Source organism: Solanum verrucosum, unplaced genomic scaffold (genome assembly GCF_900185275.1).
Source record: "Solanum verrucosum unplaced genomic scaffold, falcon-dt-bn FXZP01000230.1, whole genome shotgun sequence".
Lineage (NCBI taxonomy): Eukaryota > Viridiplantae > Streptophyta > Magnoliopsida > Solanales > Solanaceae > Solanum > Solanum verrucosum.
This window is the reverse complement of record NW_026019954.1, coordinates 2,065,605-2,093,171: the sequence shown is the minus strand read 5'-3', so window position 1 is coordinate 2,093,171 and position 27,567 is coordinate 2,065,605. Positions and strand designations below refer to the sequence as shown.

At 30.1% G+C, this 27,567-nt stretch overlaps 2 protein-coding genes across 4 annotated transcripts in view; one reads left to right on the top strand and one right to left on the bottom strand.

Moving 5' to 3' along the window:
* Positions 1-27,567, bottom strand: part of LOC125814137 (inactive TPR repeat-containing thioredoxin TTL3-like) — a 172,414-nt gene that overhangs the window by 20,964 nt on the left and 123,883 nt on the right. The window lies entirely within an intron of this gene.
* Positions 13,704-18,557, top strand: LOC125814138 (thiamine pathway transporter THI73-like). Of its 3 annotated transcripts, none has more exons than XM_049493590.1 (3): positions 13,704-14,133; positions 16,895-17,646; positions 17,768-18,557. In XM_049493590.1, the coding sequence occupies exons 1-3, from the start codon at positions 13,846-13,848 to the stop codon at positions 18,282-18,284; spliced, it is 1,557 nt and encodes a 518-aa protein (XP_049349547.1). In that variant the 5' UTR covers positions 13,704-13,845; the 3' UTR covers positions 18,285-18,557. The 3 variants fall into 3 exon arrangements, with proteins under 3 accessions (XP_049349547.1, XP_049349549.1, XP_049349548.1); XM_049493592.1 differs by having other exon boundaries at positions 13,792-14,133; positions 17,782-17,910; XM_049493591.1 differs by having other exon boundaries at positions 13,896-14,133; positions 16,902-17,646.

Below are 27,567 nucleotides of genomic sequence, written 5' to 3'. Positions count from 1 at the left end.
AGTATAAAGGGCATATATGCTCTAGTTTTGAACGGCATGGGCACGAATGTCCCAAAAGTATGACGAAGGATATATGCATACCATTTACAATAGTTCGGGGTACATTTGTCATTTTTCCATATAGAAAAATACTATGAAGGTGAAATGGGTGAGAAGTATGACTTCGGATTGGTAGGGGTTGAATTGTCAAGGAGTGGAGGCCAACTCATGTGTTGGACGCATGAATGGGTCGAAAAAAGACAATAAACTCGAAATGTCACTTATTTGAACTTGTTTTTCTAATTTAGACTTTTTTAGTTGTGAAAGTCATTTTTCTCATTTTTAAAAAACTTATCTTCCTAACAAAATATTTGTAAAATATTTTGACCCATCAAACAAAATAAATTTAAAAAAATATATTTTTCTACCTACCAAACACAAAATAAATTAAAACATATATATTTTTCTACCTACCAAACACACCTAAGTTGTTTTATGGAACGAACCGACTCCTTTGACAAGTATACTTTTTTTTCCATTCTATAATATGTTTTAATTTAACTAATTAAGAGTTCAAAATATTAGTCCCTCATATATCATGTTAGTGGCATCATATTTAAGAAATTATTAAAACAATAATTAAATGTAGCGTGATAGCAAAATCTAATGTAAATTTGGATATATAACTTCTTAAAGGTTTTAAAAAATACACAAAACACACACACATATCAATCCTAGAAACATAGATTTTTCTTATTACGAATCAACAATGCTATGAAACATAATTTTTTCACCTTACTTTTATCGAATTAGACCATCACCTGAAAAATACAAAGAAACATATTTTCATTGAAATACTAAGAATAGTCATTGAATATTCTTTCTTCTTTACTGAATTAATCAAAATATCTATGAAAACAACATTGAACATTTTTCATGACAAAATAGTGATTTTTTACTAGTATACATAAAAGTTTTCTTAAAAGAAAAAAATTACTACTCCAACCACTAATTAAAACTTAGTAAGTTCTAGCTAGCTAGTATATACTATATGATCAAGGTGAGGGCCTTTTTCTCCATCCCAAAACAAAGAAAATGATGTCTCATTGCAGCATGTGTGTGACCACAATCTATATACCAATTAAATTCTCTTAAATATTAATTTGGAGATTTTCTTTTGAAGTTTTAGAAACATTAAAAGTAGTCCCCTTTAGAAACTATTAGCATGAAAAAGCTTTAACTGAAGCATCTGTTTTAGCAGTGACAGATCCACAGCAATTAAAGAAAGGTCATTTTAACGTTTCTCATCGAAAAATTATATTATATATATAATTACAAATTACTTTTTGTATGTGTGTTGAATTCTAAATATATTTAGTAAATTTCTAACCTCGCCACGATATCTTAATTAACAATACTTTTAGAAAAATAATATTTTTTTTTCTCTTAAAAGAAATAAGGTCCATGTGCCACTTGTACATTTGGTGGATATCAATAAAAATGTGTCCTTTTAATAGTCTTCCTTTTGGGTCGATATATAAGAGGACGGTTCAAGTAGATATAATTGGTAATAAATGTTGCTTGACCAATCACAAGTGGAGCCAATAATTTAGGAATTTCTTTTACCAAATTATTTTTATTAATTATGTTTTAAAAAATTCAAATTTAAATTCTACTAATACATTATGTGGTTTTTTTAATGATATGAATAATATTTAAAGAAAACAATAAATTTATCTTAATTTACTAAAATAAACAAATTAAAAAAGTGTAAGAAATAAGTACAAAGAACGAAGATAATAATTATATTAATATAATAAATGAAGCTTATTACTATAAATAATTAACAATACTTCACAATTTTCACTAAAAATGCTTTATGCCAAAAGTTCCTATATGACTAGAGTTAATGCTTGGTAATTGGATTTGATACTTCTCCTTTATCAATGGGTTATAATAGATATTTTCTTTAATAGCAATATCATTTATCAATAACAACAAATTCTATATTTTCATTTTTAAAAATTAAAGAAATTTTTTGTTAACATGGTTAAATTCAATCGTTTTCTAATATAAAATTTGTTTAATTTATAGAAACGTGCAATTCCATTATCAATTGAAATAACTCGATCAAGATCATTTATAGAAACGTGCAATTTCATTATCAATTGAAATAACTCGATCGAGATCATCCACTTGTAAAATTCGTTTAAAACATTATTAATTGAACTTGGACTGAACTAAATATATGCTGAAATAAATAAAATCAAGCCATAAACAAACAAATAGACTTTGTTTTGTTTGTTTGTTTGTTTTTGTCAAGTATTAAGTGGAAAGTGAATGTATATATGAATATGATGTGACTGTGTGGTACTCGATTGGTATTCTTATATTCTTCTGCCTGAATAGATACTGAGAACTTTCTCATTCTTTTAATATTCTCTTCGTTCCATATTAGTTATTAGGATTATTGGAAATGTTCGTTTCATTTTGCTTTATTTGTTCGTTTTTACTTGTTTTCTATTCTAAAAGTAATATTATTTTTACTTGTTCAATTTATAAAATTAAGAGATAATTTATTACTTCATTTCTAATCTATCCTTATTAATAATAATATTCATCTCCTAATACATTTCTTAAAACATTAAATTTATTACTCCTCAAAGGATAAAATAATAATATTATCATTCTATTTATTATTTTTTAAGAGATATGCAAAGTCAATGATGGACAAGTAAAAATGATTTTCAAAAAGGAGAAATTATATATAATAGCAAACTATTAATTTAAAATAAATGGTATAACTACAGTTTCATTTAATTCCAATTCGCAACAAACTTTTTGTCATTCGCCTCTCTCATGAATCTCGCTCGCCACTCTCAGTCATCTCTCCCTCGCCTCTCTCACTTTATACAAACACAAATGTATAATTTGCGTTTGTATTTGTATATATACAAATACAAATACATATATCTCTGTCTTATATACTTATAATTAATTATACAAATACAAATCTTCCACTGTCAAGTTCTATTTTGTCTTTCTCTCTCTCGCGCTTTATACAAACACAAATTATACAAATACAATGTATAATTTGTGTTTGTATAAAGCGAGAGAGATATTTGATACAAAAATATAAATGTTTTAACTCGATCCAATTGTATACCAATTCAAAATTTATGCAGATATACTAACACAATCATTGATACATATACATAGTAGTTACATATATACAATTATCTAACCGATATACATATACAATTCACCTTTCTCTACTCTCTGCCCCCTCTCGCTCACCTCTCTCATCTCTCTCCTAATCTCGCTCGCCACTCTAGCCTAACATAGAAAACATATACCTATACAAACACAATTTTCATAGATACAGACGCCAGATTTATACAATCGCCGCGATTTATACAAATCAGATGCTCCATAGCAAACATATTTTGGCTATGGAGCGCAAATAACAAAACTGTAGCTATAGAACAGTAATATGATTTTATCTTTGTTATTCCTAAAATTTACTCTTTAAAAACACACTTGTCATTTAACAAAATCAAGAGAAATGAATTATTTTGAAAAAAGATTAGTTTAGTCTTGCTTGTTCATTTATTGTAAAGAGATAAAGGTAAAACAAATAAAAAATAATTTTATTTATAATTTATTTTATAAATATATTTAAAAAAATGTGACAACTAATATGAAACGAAACAGATATAAACAACCAATTATGTAGACTCTTAAGGGACATTTTGAGGGCATTTTTGCCTGCCCAATATGATTCTAAAGAACCCCACTTGTCTTCCACTAGAACACTTTTACTCAGCATCGGGAAATTGCTCTTACTATAACGGCCATTCGGAACTAATAAGATACTATTATTGTTCTACTTTCACTTTATATATTCGAATATATATTTTAGGTTTGGAACAATATATTGTTAACTTGGTTATATTTGACAATTAAATATTATAATTTTGAGAATATATAATATTTCAACTTATCTTTGTTGTAACTCTCATTAATATTTAATATTAATTTAATACTCTTTATGTTCAGTTCGAAAGTTTTAAATTCGAAATACTAAGAGAGTAAAAATGATGAGAGTTCATAGGGTTGGATAAAAAAAAAGTTTAACATGGCACATAACTTTTAAAAATGTTTAAATATATATTCTCAAGATGTAAGTATTTTGCCGTTAATTAAGGTAAAATTAAAATGTTTATTATGCCTTTAGTTTTCTATTTGTCTCATTGTTGTCTATGCATAAGCAATGATTATTGCAATTTGAAACTAAAACTAGTTTATTCTAAAGCTGCATATTTTTGCCCTCTTTCGACCATTAATTAATTTTTAACGTTTTCCTTATTTAGAGAAATTATTAAATGTATTCCAACGAGTAGCTTTGAATAATTTTAATTTAAATAGGTCCACCAATAACTCCACTTGGTCCCCAAAAAGAGTTAAAAAGTAGAAGTTATAAAATAAGTTCGATGTTAAACATTTACCAGCAATTAAACGTGCCATTTCAACGTTCAATGCACATTAAAAAAGGAAAGAAAATAATTATGCTTTTCTACTTTGTGAATATATTTGTTTATCCATCACAACTACAATAGAATTTTATATTTTATGTATGTATTATAAATATAATGAGAATCGTTTCATTCAGAAACTTAGGTTACCAACAAATAACAATACGGCCAATTGGCGATTCAGCGAGTTCCTTTGGCGGCCTGCCCAAACCTACACCTATATTTATCATATAAAATAAGGGGGGGGGGGGGGGGGGAGGGGGGAAATCAGTGTGATATATATAATATATCCTTTTTTTGCATTAATATCACGCAGATTATTTTTATTTTATTTTATATGATATATATAATATATCAAATATAAGGGCGAAGGATCAAAAACACATATAAAATATCTTGATTTTGGGTTTTATACTTGAACAATCATGTGTATGTTTCCTATCTGGAAAACTATCACCAAATGTTTTATCTAAATAGTACACCTCAATTATCAGTTGTTCACTTTTTCTATGTGAACGATAGTGATATTTCAGGTAGAAAGTGAATAACTAATAGTTGAGATGTGTTTCTATAAATTTTTGATAATTGTTTGGATCGAAAACTCACAATACACCTGATAATTCAAATATAAAACTCAAATATCAGAATACTTTGGTATGCTTTTAAACTCGGGCTCGTTTGGTGTGAGGTATAATAACAAATAGTCCCGGGATTAAATTATAGTACCGCTTATTTTGTTGTTTGGTTGGCAAGTTCGGGATAACTTATCCCGGGATTAATAATTAGTACCGGGATAAGTTATCCCTCTCCTTGGGTGGTATAGTAATCCCGGGATAACTTATCCCGGGATAAAATAGGTAAATGACAAAAATGTCTCTTTCAACCCTTTTGTTATATCACTTTTTACATTAATGAAGGGCATTTTTGTAAACAAATAAATTGTTCTTAAAATTTATTATTTTGAATACAACAAACCAAACACTCAATAAAAAATAATCCCAACACAACTTATCCCATCATAACTAATCCCAACATAACTTATCCCAACATAACTTATCCCATCATAACTCATTTTCAAACCAAACGACCCCTTAATTCTAAACAAAAAAGAACTCTATTTGAACATCTAGATTTGTTAATATATATTTGTCACACCCCTTTCGGACCGACGGAAAGGGTTTTTTCCATTTTAAGTGACGGTATTGATTAGGGATTTTTCTTTTCAGAGTCGTCACTTGGAATTGAGTTATGGTGTTCTAAGTCACCTTTTTGTTTAATCCCTAATCAAAAGGAAATGACTCTTTATTTGGTCTGCGAACCAGAAATTCGGGTAAGGAATTCTATTGACCGAGGGGAAGGTATTAGGCATCCCTCGAGTCCCGTGGTTCTAGCACGGTCACTTTTATTGACTTATACTTATTTTAACTATTTTTTGGATATATTTTATATGCTACAGTTTCACTCATATTTTTATTGTTGAACTTTTATTTGGTCTCGACCTAAATACGTAACTGCATTCTTGGTCTTGCTGTTTAGAGACATAACTGTCTTCTTTGCATATATCAAACAAATATTTTTAACGGGCCATATATCCGTCCTAATGCTTACCTATTACTAGAAAGCTTAAGCGTATTATTAGCGACTAAATTATTTTATACTATTTATATTCATGAATACTATTTAAATAATAAAAGTCTAAAATCTTAAACAAAAAAAAAGAAGTTATTTTCATATTCAAATTCGATATAGATGCACTTACATTTTAGTTTACTTATATAAGTTATGACAAAAGCCAATAAAAATAAAAAGTAAAAAATTGCAACTCTTCATCTCTTAATTTTTCTAAAATAAACATTTTTAATAAAGTTGACTAAACAAACTATTAGAATAACTCTTTTAGACATTTAGTTAATTTTGGTTGGACACAAGAGGTACTTAATTAATTGATAACAACATATGGTACAAAATGAAAATAATGTACAATAGAATAAATAGGAAATATTTCAATATTATTGTGTCAAAATTAAACACACCTAAATTTCGAGCAAACTTCATAACACTGGAATCAAGTATTATATAATCATAAAAATAAAATACAATAAAAATTAAACGGTACTTCTTGCGAAAATTCAATTTAAGAAAAGGAAACAATCCTAATAAGGAACCACAAAAGAAAACCTCGACCTCACTTTTGTTTGTGAGTGAAAGAAAAGACATAATATGAGGGTGTATAGTGTGTATATTTTTTGTTTTGTCTTCCGTATGTGTGCGATGTGTTGTGTGTTGGTGTAGTTTTTTGGTGTTGCTGATGCTGTGTTTTTCTTTTTTCTGATTTTCTTCTCTTTTTCTGTACGTTTTGTGTATGTGAATGTGTATTGTGAGAAGTGTAGGTATTGTGATCTGTTCTTTTTTGGTTTTGTCGTGCCTATGTATGTGTATTGAATGTGTGTGTATGTGTTTAGGATATAGGGGTGGGTAGTGAATTTTTATTTTTTTGTAATGTGTGTATGGTTGTGGGATGTGTTTTTCGGGGGGTGGGCCGGTGGGGTAGTATAATGGTGAGTGTGAGGGAGTTGTGGGGTAGAAAGGGAAGTGGGGTAGTTAAGTTATTACTCCATCTGTCCATTTTTATTTGTCATGTTGCGCTTTTCGAAAGTCAATTTGACTAATTTTTAAAATTAAATTAGATTACATTAATTCGATATTTTTAAAAAAAAAATTAGATATTCAAAAACTATACGAAAAGTACTATAAGTTGCAATTTTTTGCATATCAATATGATGAATATATACATCGTAAAATGTTGGTCAAAGTTCTTATTGTTTGACTCTAAAAAAGGAAACCATGACAATTAATTGTGGACGGAGGGAGTATTATTTTTTAATAATATAATATAATATAATAAGAATATTATTTAATTATATTTTAAATTAATAAAATGGAGTAGCTAATAATAAATTATAATTAAGAAATATTAGCTTATTTATTAAACTAAAATTAAAATAAACATATATTTTTGTTATTTTCAAATCTTTTAAAAAATAAACTTATTAAAATAAGACAAAATCAAAATATCTAATTTAGACATGAAAGAAATATTTAAGGAATAAAAATTAGTGTAAAATCTTATATTCGGTTAAAAATTAAGTGTCTACTGACGCTTACGATATGCATATTGAAGAACATGTTAAGTATATATTATTATTATTATTATTATTATTATTATTAACAACTAGTATTAGAACTCGAGTGATGCGAGAAAAATGTAAAATGACATTAATTATATCATATTATTGACCGTTTGAACATTTTAGATCACATTATCTAAAAAAAAGGTCTTTTCTAAGCTTCTCAATATTTATTATTCTGTTACTTAAATATTCAATAAGGGTATTATAATTCAATTTTTTCTATTTTAAAAAGAACTTTCTCAACTTTTTAAAATTAAAGTTAATATATTGTAATTATAGCACCTTTTGGTAAAGTGTTACACTAAATGAGATTATTAAATTGAAGAAAAGAAAACATATGGGAATCAAGTGTGCGAGGTTTTGAGAGTCAAAATCAGGTTATTCTAGAATTATAATCTGGATTATATCATGCAATTACAATTAATATTATTTATCTCACTTTTCTATGTAGGAAAAATAATTTTATTATTATAGGATAAAAATTATATTAGGTTTAATTAAAAGGAACTACCGCATATAGCCTCTCAAAAATAGCTAGCCTAATTACGTTCCATAGCTATAATTTGTTAATTACGATTCGTAGCTACATGTTATAGGAAGGAGAGTGGCGAACGAGACTGGGAGAGGGAGGAGAGAGGCGAGCGAGAGTGGGAGAGAGGTGAATTGTATATGTATATCGATTAGATAATTGTATATTATACATCTGTATTTGTATATTCTGGCAGGAGAGATTGAGAGAGGAGGAGAGAGGCGAACGAGATTGTGAGAGGGAGGAGAGAGGCGAGCGAGAGAGGACCATAATTTGTATAATTCACAAGTACATTTGTATAATTCGTGTGTTTTTGTATAATTGAGTAATATAAAGTAAATAACGAATTGATACAAACATAAACATATGAACTTTATACAATTATACAAAATATATTATACAAATTACATTATATAAATTATATTATACAAAATCCGAAAAGTACACGTTTATACAAACTTTGAAAAGTTATACACAAAAAGATTGAATGTATATAATGACAAAACTGAAAAACCAAAGGAAATTACCGTCATATACAAATACAAACCATCGCATACAAATACAAATCAAACAAAAAATTATTAGTTGCGAATTATACAAATGTGGCGAATTATACATATACAAACGTGACTAATAATACAAACTTGATGTCAGCCCACATAATTAATGGTTAATGTTATTCGCAAGTGGTAATTATAGCAAACTATAGCTATAATGAGTAATTAAATAATATCAATTTACTTAATCGCGTAATTTTTCCTTTAATTAATATTCTCAAGTCAAAACATGATAAATAAAAATAAAAATAATCAATTTAATCCCTCTAAATTCTAATCATAGTGTTTAATGACGTAGATTAACATAAGATGCTTACATTACGTTGAGAGCGACGGCCCAGCGGACAAAAGCCGCCATTCAAGGAAGCCATAGATATTAGATCCATACTATGGGCTTTCCCAAAATACCTGTTTTTCCTTTTTCTTTTTTTTGGGTGAGTTTTATAATTTATCGCTTAATTTTAAAAAATTGATGATTTTTATTACTTAATTTTTAATTCACTTTTATAATCGTTTCATAAAATAGTTTTTAAAGCATTAAACTTATTATATTGAAAGAGTAATTTAATAAAATTATCTATATTTGTTGCTTTTTAAAAGTCCGTTAAATTAACAATGAACAAATAAAAATAGACAATGAAGTATTGTAACTGTCATTTTACCTATTGTTGTGTATATTAAAATATAAGTAAAAAATATAAGTTATACTCTCTATAGCTCTACCTCTAGCTGGTGTCGCTCCACAGGTAAGATATGTAGCAGAGTACTATTTAATAAAGATAAAGATTGATTTTTCTTCTTAAATGTTTTGCATACTTCTTTAATGTTCAGAGTACATCTGAAAACAATATAACTTTAGTCTTGAATTTCTAAATGAATAGTTATCACCGCGATAACTTTTTTGAGCTAAAACGACAGCTTAACAAAACTCCTACTATACGTAATTAGTTTATATAGCTATAATTTCATTAAATTATCACTCACCACTAGCTTACAATCATAATTACGTGATCCACATCCAAAATTTGTATAATTCGGCTCTTATTTGTATAAATCCAGAAATTTTCTAATTGTTAGATCCAAAATTTGTATATACTTACCCTAGCTTGCATATTATTACATTGTCTGATATATTTGATTGGTATAAGTTTAAAAAATCATAAAAATACAAATACAAAATTTGTATATACTTACTTTGTTTGTATATTGGCAAGCGGTTTATACAAATAGAAATATTCATAACAAACGAAATTATAGCATTCAGCGTAATTAGGTAAATTGTAGCTAAGGAAGCTTGTAAAGTTTAAACTCTTTACTATTTATGAAATTTCCTCATTATTTAATCATTTAATGTGTAAATTAAATTTACATTACAAATACATAAAATAAAACTAAAAACTTTTTATCTTCAAAAGTGAGCCCCCCCCCCCCCCCCCCCGCACACCCTCCTCCACCCACGCCCACGCCAGCCCAAAACAGTATTCTTTATGTCTTTTCAAGAGTGTGGGCCTATATCTAGGATAGGGATTGGCGGCCCACTACTTCATAGGGCCGTACCACTGCACGATTCCCGCAATTGATTACGATAACGACCTTCACGGCTTTTCCTATCTGGGCTTTTCGGGTCACTTTTTAGGCCCAAAACTATTAATGAATTTGTAGATGCATCATTTTTATTAGAGCAATTTTCAAATGTAGCAAATATAAAAATTATATTTGTATGTTATAGCTATTGTTTGCATAATTGCGCTCCATAGCAAATTTTATGTTTGCTATGGAACTTTTGATTTGTATAAATCGCTAAAAACATCTAATTTTATACAAATTGTTCAATTTTGTATAAATTCATTTATACATTGTAATTTGTATAATAAGATTTGTATTTGTATAATTATAAGTGTATAGGACAAAAATATATGTATTTGTATTTGTATATACATTTTTCTCTCGCTTTAAACAAACACAAACGCATTTTATACATTTTATATTGAAATGTATAAAATGACTAATTGTATACCTAATCAGATGACAAAAAAAGGAGATGTTTGCTGCGAATTACAATTAAAATAAACTATGGCTATAACATTTAATTTGAAGTAATAGTTTGATATTTCATACAATTTTTCCTTTTTATTATAACCATTTTCACAGAAAATGTCCAGTTTTGTAAATAAAAAGATCATGTCCTTCTCACATTTTAATATTCAAATTTAATTTGTTGGTAAAAAATTACTTGTATTGCTCCTAAATTAAGTTAATTTATAGGCATTTGGGAAACTAACAGACCTCTCAATGTTATTGATTGGATAAGTATTATTATCCTACATTGTAGAGAGAAGAATTGATCTTTCCCAATCTCACTCGCCTCTCTCCTCTTTTGATATGTAGCTACGAATTGTAATTAATTATACTATAACTATTTTACCTCATGATGTTTCAAGTCTTTGCTATTTTTGAAAGTTCTTCTGAGTAATATTATCCTACATTGTAGAAAGAAGAATTGGCAACTGAGAAATGTTACATTTTACAATTCAGCATCATTAAAGCCCAAAATAAAAAGAGAAAATTGTATAAATAACAAACTATTAATTCAAGGGCAAATTACAGAAATCACATATTTTAAAGGCAAAATTACAATTTATCCCTTAAAAGTTTATAATTACAGAAATCCCTCATTTTCGCGCATCAAATTAGTGTATCGGCGCTTATATTATTGTATCTCGCGCATCAGATTAATGTATCAGCGCTTATATTATTGTATCTCGCGCATCAGATTAATGTATCAACGCTTATATTATTGTATCTCGCGTATCAGATTAATGTATCAACGCTTATATTATTGTATCTTGCGCATGTATCAGCACTTATATAGCTCTGATACATTAATCTGATGTATGAGATACAATAATATAAGTGTTGATACATTAATCTGATGCGCGAGATACAATAATATAAGCGCTGATACATTAATCTGATGGGCGAAAATGAGGGATTTTGAAAATTTGTAAAACTTATAAGGGATAATGATAATAAGTAAACTAAAAGGTGGGATTTCTGTAATTTTTCCTTAATTCAAACTAAATGCTATAGCCACAGTTTGATTTAATTGTAACCTGTAGCAAACAATTGTCATTCGCATCTCTCCCTGAATTTCTCGCTCGCCACTCTCCATTTCTCGCTGCCAGTCACTCCCTCGCCTCTCTCACTTTATACAAACACAAATGTATAAAATGCATTTGTGTTTGTATAAAGCGAGAGAAAACTGTTTATACAAATACAAATACATATATTTTCGTCCAATACACTTATAATTATACAAAAACAGATTTTTCCTTGCCCAGTTTTCTTTTGTCTTTCTCTCTTGCTCGCTTTATACAAACACAAATTATACAAATTACAATGTATAATTTGTGTTGTATAAAGTGAGAGAAAAAGGGAGATTTTGATATACAAGTGTTTTATTTCGATTCAATTGTATACAAATTCAAATTTTATGCAAATATATAAACACATAAAATTGAATTGAGAGGCTACCAATGATTTATACAAACGAGAGGCTGCTAGTGATTTATACAAATGAGAGACTGCCAACGATTTATACAAATATGATGCTCCAAGCAAACATAAAGTTTGCTATGAAGCGCAATTATACAAACTATAGTTATAGCATACAAATATGATTTTTATGTTTGCTAAACCTAAAATTTACTCTATTAAAAACAAGTGTGGTTTGGATTACGAATATTGAACTTGTTTCAATTCGTTGGGCTCTAGAGTCCACATAAGCCAAAAATAGTGAAGAAAAGTGGATCAACCACTTTGATGGAAGCTGTTAGGCCTACCTTGAAATGGTCCAACTTTGATCCATATACCTCTAAATGCACTTTCGGCCCAAAATAATGTCGACTTATAGCCCAAACTCACACCTTTCCCCTTCTTTATCTTGCGATCTCGTCTATCTCTGTCAATTCTTACATTTGAAATTATCGCTAGATTTAAGCATTCCTCCTTTGGTTTTATTTCTTTCGAGGGTGATTTGAAATGAATAACGAAGAGCCGATTTCACTTCCCATTTTCAATTTATTCCACATTAATTGGAGAAATGAAGGAGATGGAATGAATATTTTGTCGGTAAGGACTCATTGTTACATCATACTCGAAGAGATAAAATGAATATTAGTAAGTATCCATCAGATAAAATTTCAGACATATCATTTAAAGTTACGTTTAGCAAAACTAACTTTAAACATTATACGGCCTAGTACTCTAAAGTAAAAAAATATTATAAATTTAAGACATAGCTAAAATTATGACATCAAATTAGGTATTTGTGCCTTCAGGCTTCAGCTGTATACTTGAGTAAAAGTGTTTCTAAAATTTAAATTATATATATATATATTTTAAATTTAATATTAACATTATTATATTAATTATAATTTAAATAAATTTATATTCCATGATTAAAATATTGAATTTAAATTAACGAGATCAAACGGAAAGTCGGTTAGTGTAGGCTCCACAAGGACAATAAATTTGGCAAGCAAGTTGAAGAGACTCTCTCAACATTTGACAAATTCTCACCTTCTTCGACCAAACAAAATGGGTTCATTGTAATCAAAATAATATTTTGTCAGTCCACTTTAATTTATATAATATACATATTTATTTAAAATTAAATTATATAAATTTTGATTGACATCGTAAAATTACAACTTAAGTAAAAAATGATACGAAAAGAAAAATATGATAAATAAAATTGACGTATGAAATAGCCCTTATAAAATTCAAAAGAATATCCCAGGTATATCGTGGACTAATGTTTCCTAATCTTTGAAATTCAAAACATATTTGAGACTTTACTATGAAATTGACCCAAAAATTGGTGACTGAATTTTGTCTACAAGTGAAAAGCCAATCCTTTTATCCCCCTTCTTCCTCGCAAGCGGCAATTTTTTGTCTTCAGTTTCTTCATCCCCACTTGTCAATTGTCAGCTACCGTTTAATCCATTCTTTCGATCAATTTTGCAATTGGGGTTTATCAAAATCTTAGTGAAATGAAGGCAGAAACGCTGACACTTGTGCTGGTGAATCTAGCTGGAATTATGGAAAGAGCCGACGAATCTTTGTTACCTGGTGTCTATAAGGAAGTTGGTGAAGCACTACATGCTGATCCAACGAGATTGGGCTCACTCACGCTTTTCCGATCCATGGTTCAGTCTCTGTGCTACCCTCTTGCAGCTTACCTTGCTGTTCGACACAATCGGGCACATGTAATCGCATATGGTGCTTTTCTTTGGGCTGCCGCCACTTTTCTTGTTGCTTTCTCTTCCACTTTCACGCAGGTCAGCTTACCAATTACTCTCATTTCTCGGTTTATGGGTTTTTTCTTGTAATGAAATTTGGATCTCTGTTGTTGTTTAATTTAGGGGAATGTATAGTAAATTGTCAATTCCATGTAATTTGGGATTTTTGTTCCTTTTAGTGCTAGTTGTTGTTGATAATTGTGATTTTCAAGTCGAAAATTTCGACTTCTAAAGGTTTTCAATTTGTTGATTCTATTACTGGGCGGATGGGTTATATTTTAATTGCATGCAGCACCTCTCCATGCCGCCGATGGTCTATCGGAAATAGCTTCTCTATTAGGAGTAAGGTCTGCGTACATTTCGAAGACCCCACTTTATAGATTACACTGGATATGTTGTTGTTTGGCACCTCTCCACCATCCCTCAATTTGTTGTGCATTAATGATGTAAATATTTGAATTACATTCTAGGAAAACAAATGGATTAAAGTTAGAATTGTGAATATGCCAGTCTCATTTGGACATTATTTAGTGGGAGAAAGGACAAATATACTCTCAACCTATCATAAATGGTATGCATATACCCTCCGTCATACTTTTGGGACATTGGTGCCTTTGTCGTCCAAAAACTAGAGCATATATGCCCTTCACTCTAACGGAAGACTAAATAGGGACACGTGGCACAATCTTATCCGTCGATCCGATATTTAATAAAGGGAGAAGGGACGGATTTACCCCCGAACTTTAATAAATGGTACGTATATGCCCTCTGTTATACTTTCCGTCCACATAAGCCCCTGCCGTCCAATTATAGGTACACATATACCCCTCTCACTAACGGACCCCTAATTTCTTACACGTGTCTTAATCCTATTGAACTACCCGTTTGACCCTTTTTTTTAACCCATAACCCAATACCCACCCAATTTCCTCTAAAAGGAATCCTAATTAAAAGACCCAGAATATGATGTAGAAATTGTTGGTGGTGGTGCTGATGATGCCGGTGTTTCAACAAACACCTCATCCTTCTCCTTCAGCGACTCACACCTATACCCATAATCATACCCATATTCCTCAGCGGCTTGTAGCTCAACCCTAGCTGCCTCCTCCGAAGCCAAAACCAACAACCTCTTGATCTCCTCCCTCCTCGCCACCGAACGCCTCCAGTTCCGTCTAACCATAAAACCTGACACTGGTCCAAAAATCGCCATGAACGCCACCACCACCAAGCTCGAGAGAAACCCTAGATCCCCTCCCACGAGCATTTACACAAACCCACAAACAACAACAGATCACATCCAAACCCTAATCCTTCCAAATTCATAGAGCTCTATACCACCCCTCCACCGATCACAATGTTGAAAATACTCCATTTATTAAAGTTTGGGGGTAAATCCGTCCCTTCTCCCTTTAATAAATGTCAGATTTGTGGATAAGATTATGACATGTGTATGTCCGTTAGTATAAATGATATATATGCTCTAGTTTTTTGACGACAGGGGCATCAATGTCCCAAAAGTATGACGGAGGTGTTTGCAACAAATTTTAAAGTGACAGAAAATAAATTATATGAAGAAACATAATTTTATTCATCAAGATTGCGGGTACAATTCTGTTCCTCCCTTGATTCTACTCTCCTAAGATTTATCCATGATTCGAGGGCCGTTAGTGGCGTATTTTTCGAACTAGGATGATTTGGATTTGACCTCTATGAATATTCCATGACTTTTGTGGAATACTCGAGATCTTAATCTTTAAAAATATCCAAGAGTTTATGGGATATTTTGAGATGCCTTTTAAGGGAATTTAGTACCCTTTATATAGGCATAAACTAGGGTTTAGGGTTGATTAGCCTCCAAGAATTCTAATTGAAACTGAACACATCTTCTAGAGTCCCAATTCGAATTGAACACGTCTTGTAGAGTCCGCAAAATTTCAATGTCTACAAATGCCCCCTGCTTCAAGGCTTGTCGGAGTGTAGACTCGTTGAAACTCAAAAATTTCAATGTCTATAGGAGGGTATCTGCATACCATTTATCCTTTTCGGGGGTATATTTGTCCTTTTCCCTTATTTAGTGGAGGGAAAAACAATCTCTTTGCCTAGTTTGCCACTGATGGACAGTCAATTTGAAGTGATCACTGCCTCTGTCACCCTTTTCTGTACTTGCTTCCCTCAGCCCCTCATCATTGCAGCCTCTACCTGGAGCCAGTTATTGCAAGTCGCTACCAGCAATATCCAATGACTTCTCCGTTGGGTGTGAGAACTAATCCCCACATCGGAAGTTGAAAAGAAAAAGAACCCACATAGAGGTGTAGGAACCTACGGGATTGGTCCAAAACGGACTATATCACACCATATAAGATTATATTGAGACTATTGGCCCAATATTCTCATTATTAGATAAGAATTATGGAACGCGTGTATGGTAGTCTAATCATAGCATAAAGTTTATTTATAATTCGCGTCAGGGTACTTTTAGCCTTGTAGAAGTCGTATCTGTGGCAATGACAGGATATATCAGTCTAATTTACAACAACATACCCAGTGTAAAAAATTATGTGATATTGTCACCTTACTACACTATCACCTGATTCACAATTCAATCACATTCGTTCAAAATGTTTGACATTAACTTTTCAATCATTATCTTACTGTCTTCTTACTACTATCAAATATACTTGTATATAAGTTGAGATAAAAAGTTAAAAATTTCAGTGAAATTTCATATAGTACAAAGTAGAATGTTTGGGTCGTTTGTGAACAACGGCTTCTCTAAAGTTATGCACGTTTGCTTGATAAGGTGGCAGTATCAAGAGCTTTAAATGGGATAGGCCTTGCCATTGTTGCACCTGCTATTCAATCTCTTGTAGCTGACTCGACTGATGATGACAAACGTGGGATGGCATTTGGATGGCTACAGCTTACTAGCAATATTGGTTCGATTATTGGTGGATTGTTTTCCTTAATGATAGCACCCATTACTTTTTTGGGAATTCCTGGCTGGAGGCTGGCATTTCATCTAGTTGGGATCGTCAGCATTATCATTGGTATTTTGGTTCGCTTATTTGCAAATGATCCTCACTTCCCTGATGGCCATCTGAAAGCTACTAATGAAGGTCCTGGTAAATCCTTTAAGTCAGAAGTGCAAGGACTCATTCAAGAAGCCAAATCGGTAATAAATATTCGATCCTTCCAGATTATTGTAGCTCAGGGTGTTACTGGTTCTTTTCCTTGGTCAGCTTTGTCCTTTGCGCCAATGTGGTTAGAGCTTACTGGACTTTCCCATGAGAAGACTGGTGTTCTTATTGGCTTGTTTGTGGTAGGCAGTTCAATTGGCGGACTCTTTGGAGGCAGGATGGGAGACATGTTATCCCAGCGTCTACCTAATTGTGGCAGGATAATTCTGGCTCAAATAAGCTCAGCATCAGCAATCCCCCTAACAGCGATCCTTCTGCTGGCTTTGCCTGATAATCCTTCTGCAGCATTCGTGCATGGTCTAGTCCTGTTTATTACAGGGTTCTGCATATCTTGGAATGCTCCGGCGACAAACAAGTAATGATCTTCTTACAAGACTTCTATTGTCCATTTCTCTGCTTTTAGTATTTGTTAGTCAGCCGTAATGTGCATTTTCAATATTCAATGTCCATTTCATATTATGCTGAAGTGCCAGCAGTCCAATTTTCGCAGAGATCGTGCCTGAGAAGTCAAGAACCAGTATATATGCTCTGGACCGATCATTTGAATCTGTATTATCGTCTTTTGCTCCCCCTGTCGTTGGACTACTGGCTCAGAATGTTTATGGTTATAAACCAGTTACTGAAGGTACTGAAAGTATTTCCACAGACAGAGAAAATGCTAAAGCTTTGGCACAAGCGCTTTTCACTTCCATAGGAACTCCAATGGCACTATGTTGTGTTATTTACTCTTTCCTCTATTGCACCTATCCAAGAGATAAGGCGCGGGCTCAAATGGAAGCACTGATAGAATCAGAGATGCAAATCATTGGCTTGGATAGTACTTCTCCAGCAACTCAACAATATTTACAAGTCAAGTCATCTGAACCCCAAGAGAACCTTGAAGACAGAATCATTGTTGAAATGGATTATGGAGAAGATGAACTTGATTTTGACGATGATGATGAGAAGACGTTAGTCAATCACCATCCGACATTTTCTCAACTGGATCTATAGTAAGTCATAATATCAAGAAATGCTTCTATTTTACATGGATGATCACTCATCTAATATAAACTTATATCAGTCGATCAATAGTTTATGGGCGATAGGTTTTTCCGACATCATAGAAAATTATCACAAGGATGAATAGTTGTAGAGAAACTTAGATTTCCCTTTTGCTTACATGTAACATCTTTTACAGCATCTTCCCACCTTGATCATAACCCCTTTTTTTGTGTTTTAGTATAGGTTCTTGAGAATGGAAATCTCAAGGTTAGTTTGATAACAATTTTACTGTATAGGGATTAGTAGTATTATCTCACTCTTTACATCTCCATATCTGGAATGCTGTGCATTCTTTCATACATAATTTGTTCTTAAGAGTATATATTATGTGAATTTCATGATTGCTGAAATGCATCGTCACATTTAGATTGTTTTTGCTATCTGGCATTGCTTTACTTGGCAGATTGTTTTTCGCTTCCACGTGTCGGGTTGAGTGGCCACTAGTAAACACTTAAACCTCTTATCAGCAAGGTATGATGAGGGACCTTGAGTCTGAGCTTTAAGCACATTTTACGTCTATAAACCAAAGGCTGTCCTGTTAGAGGATGCTGCAACTTTATTCCGACTAGCTTATAAAATATGTATAGTGTATAAGTAGTGTATACTTTATATTAAAATATACATATATTGTACATATAATATACACAATATATACACTTATTATATTTCGATCAGATAAATTAGTTGGTTGAACGGTATATATCGGTAATTATCCCTATATTCTTTCCCACCTCCACTCCTCCTCTATTTTCTTTTCTGTAACCCCCTCTAGTAAACTAAAGCAAGGAAAAAATAAGTGTGAAATGACGTCACTTGTGCGTGGTGATGGTAAATCTAAACTAGACGTAGTAAATTCAATCAAACTCATTCAATATCTATAGATATGTCAAGTGAAAAAACTACAATTTATTAATTTTAAATTCTAAATTTGATATTTTTGTCATACTTGAAAAGTCTCAAAGCCAAAAAAAAAAAAGTGAGTTGATTTGAGGTAGAGTGATCATCATTTCACCAAACAAACAGCGTCTAATCCCCACACACTACCTTAGCTCTAAGACAAAGTAATATAATGGCTTTAAAATAAAACTTACTATATAGTTTTATAAAGCAACCAACCCCTATTCCTAGTTTCCCACCAACTCTCCCATTTTTGGTCATTCATCCAATGTCCATGGTGATGGTGGGACACCTCTTTCATTTTATAAAAAAACAAAAAAACAAATCAGTAATCTGATTTAAGATAATTAAACCATAACTGTTTTGCATCTATCATGATTTGCACTCGTCCTAAACCAAATCAAATCATTAAATCCCAAACTATATATTACTGTTTACTCCAAACTCCTTTTCACAAACCACAAGTGTCCATTTAATTTTTTTGTTGTACCATGTGATATATTATATTGTTGACCAACCACAAAACAGTTTGTTTTCCCTACCACCCACCCAAAGGCGGAGTTACTAATATTAACAATTTATTTAATATATATAAATAATTTATTCAAAACACAGTAATTATATGAAGCAATCGTAGTTTTCACCCTTAAGGTTTAAGTTTTTCCTAATAGTTCAAACTTCAAACGCAAACCACATAGAGAAAAAATTATTGGAAGTTGAAGTTTAAAAAAAAATGAAAATGAATTTCACATAAAAGATAGGAAAAATCATATGCAATTTACATTTTTCGTGTGGTTTGAGATCTATTGCACATGAGTATCACAAAGTGCTCACCACAGAGTACCCACTCGAAGACAGATGCTATGACTGGTTTCCAATTTCCAAAATGTAACGATGGTTATGTGACAATATTTCAATGTAGGAATGTGTATCGATTCATTTTTCCTTTCATGTTTTTTCTTCTTTAATCTTGATCAATAGGCGTTTGACACGTCAAATGGAGGTGGGTAGGAAGGAGATTTAGCTTTTTAAGAAACAAATTTACTTTTTAACGAGGTTTACTTAGTGAAAAGATAATTACTACTTTATGTTAATTAGTTTTAAGGATAAAGTTACTAATGATCAAGATTACAAATTGAAGGGCCATATTAAACTTTAAAGCTGCTCTGGAAGAATCTTGAATTTTGTTCGTTGTGTTCTTTTTCTTTTTTCGTTTTGTGTGTGTTCCACGTTTTTTTTTTTTTTTTTTTCCATATTTGGTGTTCGAAATATACATTGGACTCCTAACTAAATTCCAATTGCATATTACATGCCCCATTCAGAGTGGACTCTTCTAACAAATTTTTCTCAATATTCATAATTCAAACTCAAAATTTTTAATTACGAATGAAGTTGTCCTATCACTGCACCACGTGTTGGTGTGTATTCCAAGTTTGATTTGCAGTGACAGGGTGGTAAAAGAGAGGGGGTGGGGGTAGGGGTGGGTCATTATAACCACATGCTGTGTTGGATCCATTTCTTTTGCCATCTTGACTTTTTATCACTTTCTTTAATTTCTAATCTCTGTCCTGCAAATTTCTCTCCATAATGGAGTATATCTTTACAATTAAAGAAATAATTTTTTTTTAATAATTTGATAAACATATATATTTACTTGTCGAGTTACCCCTAGATTAGTGTTACACCTGGATTCTGTCAGCTTCTCCTTGTTTAGTTTTGCCTTTAACAGGGAAAATTATATAATTAAACTAACACTAAAAGTAGATAATTATGCTACATGGCTATAATTTTAGTTAATTATAGAAAATGGGTACTGTTTAAAAAAAAGGTAATGTGGGATCCACCTATTTGTATGGATCGTGTAGAATCTCATTATCCCTTTTATACAAATCTATTCATAACCTCCTAATTGTCCATAAACCTCTCAACTGATTCACAATTCAAATTTTGAATCAACCTCCTAATTGTCCAAAATCAATCCAGGTAATCTCCCTTCTTCTTTTCTTTTTTTTATAACTTCCATCGTTTTTTCATTTTTTTTTTATTTGTGTAACTTTTCAGTTTTCCCCAATTTTTTCATCGTTTCACTCATTAATCTACGATTCAGGAGCATTGAAGCGAATACAATAAAAAATGCAAGGATATTTTCAAAATCAAGTCATCGATCAGTAATACAACTTGTTAAAGACTCCCTCCCTATACCTAGTGGAGTATGCACTAATCAGGAGAGTTGAGAGTAATTATCGATCACCAAAAAATCCACGACTTTGCAATAGTATGGATACATTCTATGTTTTTTTTTTCTTTATATTGTGATACAAAACTACGTTTTCAAAAATATTCTAGAATTGAATGTATTTAATTCACTAAGCCTATCAAATTCTTTAAATTGTATTTATATGTATTTGAATTTGAACAATTTGCAAAAATCATAATCCAAAACCAAATCTTTAATATGAAAAAGAAAAAAGCAATTCAATATCATTAGATACCAAACGTAAGCCCAAAAACAAAGACATGAAAATCGTTATGAAAGAAGAAACGTACAAATGAAACAATTGTTTTTTTTTTCATAAATAAATATATATTTCTCATTTTATGGATGTTGTTTGATATCCAATTTCTTCCAATAAACTTTTACCACAAAAACATAAACACAAAATTAAATTAAATAACGCATAAGAACTTTTAAACTATTGTCTAAGATTCCTTCGTTTCATTAGATTAGCATTAAAAAATTGTAGAAAAGTTTATGGCACGCTAAATTCATGTATTCGGTAAAATACCAAAGATAAAGTAGGTTAGTTTTATCACAGAAAATAGAAGGAAAAAAAAAAAAGGAACTTGACAATAAGAGACATATTTGTGTATTTTTTGCTCTGAAATAGTTTCATTACATCAAATACGAAATAAAGAAAGGATGTGTAATATTCAAAATCATAAAAAAAAAATACTTATGTTAAAAGGTGAAACCTTAAAGGAGGTTTGTGAAATTATCCTTTTTTTTTCCAGTTAAGTTTGGTGAAACAGAAACGTAGGCGTCCATAGGCCCTAGTAATGATGTATGGGGTTAAAATCGTGAAAAATGATGGATTAACCGAAAATGCGGATCATAATTTAACTTGTTCAATTTTTAGTGAAATTAGATCAACAAAAGTCTGAATTTTAGCCAAAGAATTTGGCTTTAATCTCTTAATATCATATATAGATATAATAAGAAACTTTTAAAGCCAAAATTTTTGGACATGTCAATTTATGTTTGACCTTTAGGGCATCAATTACAAGCTCAACCACTCCTTATTTTAAAACAATTTTCCTACTTCTACTTTTTCTTTTTCTTTTTTGTTTGGGAATATTAATTACTTTTAACGAGTGTATGTGACATGTAATAGTAAACTATAGCTAGGTAAAATAACAAAAAATAGAGGACATGTTAAAAAATACGATTGGTAGTGACCAAAATGAAGCTAATTAGTAAGGAAAAGAAAAAAGTTTTACCCAATATTTATACAAATCAATTAATGCATTGCATAAATATGATTAGTTAATATATATTCTTACTATAATATATGAATTTATAGAAATTATATTATTATTACTTTATTTGTTGCAAACATGAGCAAACCACATAATACGAAGGCCTAGACTTTTTTGATGAAAAAAAGTGTGAAATGTCATGTGTAGTAGTACTGTTGGACAATATTCTATATTCCCCTAACTAGCTAATTGTCAATTATTCAATGTAGCGATCGATATGAATCGATTCGTTTTCGTTCATTTTTCTGTCAACTCAATTCTAAAAGATAACTTACAAAAAAATTATTCAAATCTATATAAGCAGATCGCCAATTAATTTTTCAATTAATGTGAGACTTTGGTCCACTCTAATACCCCTTCACACCTAGAAGAGCAACTAAGTGTAGGTCGGGAGCCCAAACAAAAATGAACTTATCTCTGATATCATGTAAAGATATGACACCTGAGTCTAACTCTTGAGAGAAAGATTATCAGATTCATATAAAGGCCCCGCTTGATTTACCTGACTTAGTCTTGAATCTTTATCAATTGATATAGTATTATTTACATTTATTTTCGAACAATTAATATAAATGTATAATTGCACATTCAATCATTAAACTAGAAGTAGTGAGCTATTCATATATAATTTTATGTATAATCAACGTATATCAAATTAAAAAAGTAAACAATTATCTAAATCCGATCGATTATTTGTATAAATGTGTTTTCAAAGGTAAGAAGAAGTAACCTTTAATGAAAGACAACAAGGTTATATATACTTTATGTTAATCAATTCAAGGATAATATTAACAATAATATATACATAAACTTGAAAGTTCATTAAACTTTAAAGAATCTTGAATTTTGTTCGTTATGTTTTGTGTGTTTTCCAAGTTTTAGTTGCAGGAGACAACGTGGAAGAAAAGAGGGAAGTTTTAAATTTTAATTTTAATTTTAGATCATTATTATTACTTTTATAACCCACATGATGTGTAGGGGTCCATTCTCTGGCAATTTTCACATTCTTATAGACTTTATTTAATTTATTTATCCAGCAAATCTTATAGCTTCTTTTATTATTTTTTACCTACTAATGATGAACTATTTAAAATAATCGTCATGAATTGCAGTCAGAGTAAGGTATAATCAGAAGCACCAAACCAATGTACATCCTTTGCAGTATTTATTGATTATTTAGTACACTCTTTCTCCCTAATTATTTGTCCACTTTTGAATTGACACACCTACAAATAAAACAATTATTGACATAGTGAGTTTACCACTTTATCCCTATTAATTATGAAATGAATGGATTAAAAATTTAAGATTTTCAAGAAATTGTACTATTTTCAAAGTAACTAATTGAGGATATAATAGGTAAAATTATTTTGTCATTTCTTGATTTATCGAAATAGACAAGTAATTAGGAATAAATATAAAAGAAAAAGTAAACAAGTAATTAGGGATAGAAGGAGGGAGTAGTAAGTTTTAAGGCATATCATTTATTACTATTGTTGGAAAATTCAAGAATTTGTATGACATTTTCACATTGGGCTTGGGAAAACAGGATTATGAAATGCGAGAATATTGAAAATACGGTTAAACTCAACACAGATTATTCGTTTCATTTTTAAGTTACTGATAATTTTAAAAATATTTTTTAAATTTGATTAATTAAATTTAAATACATTTATATTAGTGCAATCGGAGTGAAATACACCTCTTGCCAAGTTTAAGGGTATTTTCAATATTTTTATCGATTTTTTATTAAGAGTCTTATGCTCTTACAAAAGTTTAAAACCACTTGATATGTCATCTGGTAAATCAAGAGTGTGTCGGTGATATATTTAAGTTTAGTTAGTCTGGATATTTTTAATATTGTGAATAGTTTAAGAACAAAACTAATAATTTACACCAAGTTCATGAATATTTTCAATACTTTTTTGACTACTCGCTCTATCTCAAATTATATATAAAGTATTTTTTATTTTTATTTTTGAAAAATGATCAATTATATTTTCATTTATCATTCGGCAGGATGGTGAATGTGCTCAACCATTGAGCAAACCTTACTTGTCTTCTCTTTTATGTGTCTCTTGAAAAGCAAATAATTAATTAAAAATAAATTTCAACTATTTTATTTTTATCTATGTCTTAAAATCATATAATCATTCCTCATTAAAATTTATTTTATTGAGGTGTTTGTAGTCTTTAAAAATAATTATTATTAATATTACAAATAATTTGAGACGAGGAAATACTGCTTTAATAATTATTAGAAGAGTTTAATGTACTCCCTTCATTTTAAAATAAGTGAGTTATTGAGTCTTTTTTCATAATTCAAAATAAGTGAATTGATCAAAGTTCAAGAAAATTATTGAATTTTTTTCCCATTTTCCCCCTCATTTATATCTTCTAAGTGATAATTTCAAAAGAGTTAATTGCTCATATTTATAATTTTACTTTGAATAATTTATATTTTCAAGAATAGCTTAAGAATAAATAAAAGGGTAAAAATAAAAAATGATATTTTAAACTTTTTTTAATGAATATATTGCCTTAACAATTCACTTATTTCGAATGAAATGGAAAGAGTAGTAATTAGCGCTAGAGGTTTCTATCTTCTAACTAACAAGCGTAAATACTTGCTTAGACTGACAAGGCCTTAGTTATAGGCTTGCAACTAATTTGTATAATCGGATTGTAGTGAATGGTAATTACTCTTCATTCGTAATTAGAGGTTTTGGTGAGTCCTCTTGATTTCATAATTATTTTTGTTAAGGAACGTTTTACCCCTTGATGTGAATTTTCTAACGCGAATTCAAATTTAGTCAAATTCTAATATAGATACCAGCCATCAAATATGAAATCGGAAAAAGAAGAAGTTAATTTGTTTAGCTTCCTTATGGATTTCTTTACTACTATGTCCTATTTTTCTACTTGGTTTAGAATTTTAATAGGTTGTAGGGCTTTTAACCTTTTTTTTCCTTTTTATTTAACGTGATTTAAAATCTATCTCGTTCTAATTGAACATTTTCAGTCACCGTAATTTTCTATTTATGAAAATCATCGCAATTTTGTAATTACGAATTCGAGTGTCTGAAGGCCGACTTTAGACATAACCATACCACATCTCAAACAATATTTTCTTATTTTATCTTCATCTCTACTATTCTCATCTATATCAAATATGATCGATCATCTTCGAATAGCTATAAGTTTTCTTGTCCATTTATATACTTAGGGTTTATTTTAAGATTCTTAATAGTTAAATTTCCCAATTTTGGTAATTGAAATAAATATCGACACTTAGGTGATACCTCCCCTCCCCTTCTAATTTTTTCATACATATAAAATTTAAAAGAATTTGAAAAAGGGACCACCTAGATTGGAAAACTTAGAGTGCAATAGATATTGATAGAATTGGTAACTTTAGGGTCACATGAATCATACAACAAGGTCACATGAGCATATCATGTATAAAAGCACTAGAAAAGAAAAGAAGAGCAGATTCTTATATACTTCATAGAGACGCAAAATGCCCTTCACATGTAATACTCCTTTCTTTTCATCGAATATATAAATTTATTACATATACATAAATATTATCTCATATTTTTAATCTTAAATAAAATTGAAATTTTCGAACGAGAATTCAAATGAACATCTTCGTAGACGGGAGGTTCCAACATAACCTCGAGAAGCCTAATCAATAGTCTTACTAAGCATAAATTCACACAATTTTGTCTTAATATATTCAATTTTCTATAAATTCTAAGAACTTCTATGTAAATAATTTGATAAAGTTATGATGTTTTTTCTTGCATTCATTTGTTTAGTGTTAATACCAACTAAGCTTTATACTCTCTCTCCCTAATTACTTATCCACTTTTGAATTGACACACCTATTAAGAAATCAATTAATGACATAGTGAATTTATCATTTTACCCCTATTAATTATGAAGTGGATGAAAAATTCTACATTTTTCAAAGTAATTAGTTATTTAATTGAGGATATAATAGGTAAAAAGAATTTGTCCTTTCTTGATTTGTCAAAATGAACAAGTAATTAGGGACAACTATAAAAGGAAAAGTGGACAAGTAATTAGGGATAAAGGGAGTATATTTTTAAAAAATATTTTCTTTTCTATTATTAAATATTTCTTAACCACTCATCCTCCCCATTAAAATAGACAAAATGGTACTACTAACAAGTGATATTTTAAACTTAATTGATTATAATCCTTAATCCCAATCTTATCTTTAATTGATTACTATCACTTAAAGCTCAAGACAAGATTTCAAAAAATTGTGGCGCAATAAATGACCTAACTTGAATTTGCAATATCTTGAAGAAAAAACCATAAGAGGAAAAAGAAAAGAAAGGATTACCCTCTGGTATCATATTTAATAAATATATATATATATATATATCTCAAATTACTTAAAAAATTATAAATCAAGTTGAATTAATTCTTTGACTTTTAAAAAAAATAAATGATTTCATTGTCAATTTTACTATCGACAGATAACGCACATAAATAGAAGATGCAACAATTATAACATTTCACAGTAAAATTCTATAACTGAGATCTGAAAAAAAGATAAAATATACGTATATAGAAAAAATGTTTTCAAAATACCTTCGATTCAAATGAAAAAGAAGAAGACAATGAGCATAAATAATACATTTTATTTATAACTTTTAAGATCGCGTAAAATAGAAAGTGTTCAAGTAAAATAGTAGGAGGACATTCTTGTAAAAAATAAAATAAAATAAAATAAGGACCCACCTACCGACACGTGCCTATCCAA

Coding starts and splice junctions, on each gene's coding strand:
- LOC125814138 (XM_049493590.1), top strand. CDS start 13,846: ATGAAGGCAGAAACGCTGACACTTGTGCTGGTGAATCTAGCTGGAATT. Junction 14,134..16,894: donor TCTCTTCCACTTTCACGCAG/GTCAGCTTACCA, acceptor TTGCTTGATAAG/GTGGCAGTATCAAGAGCTTT. Junction 17,647..17,767: donor AATGCTCCGGCGACAAACAA/GTAATGATCTTC, acceptor AAGTGCCAGCAG/TCCAATTTTCGCAGAGATCG.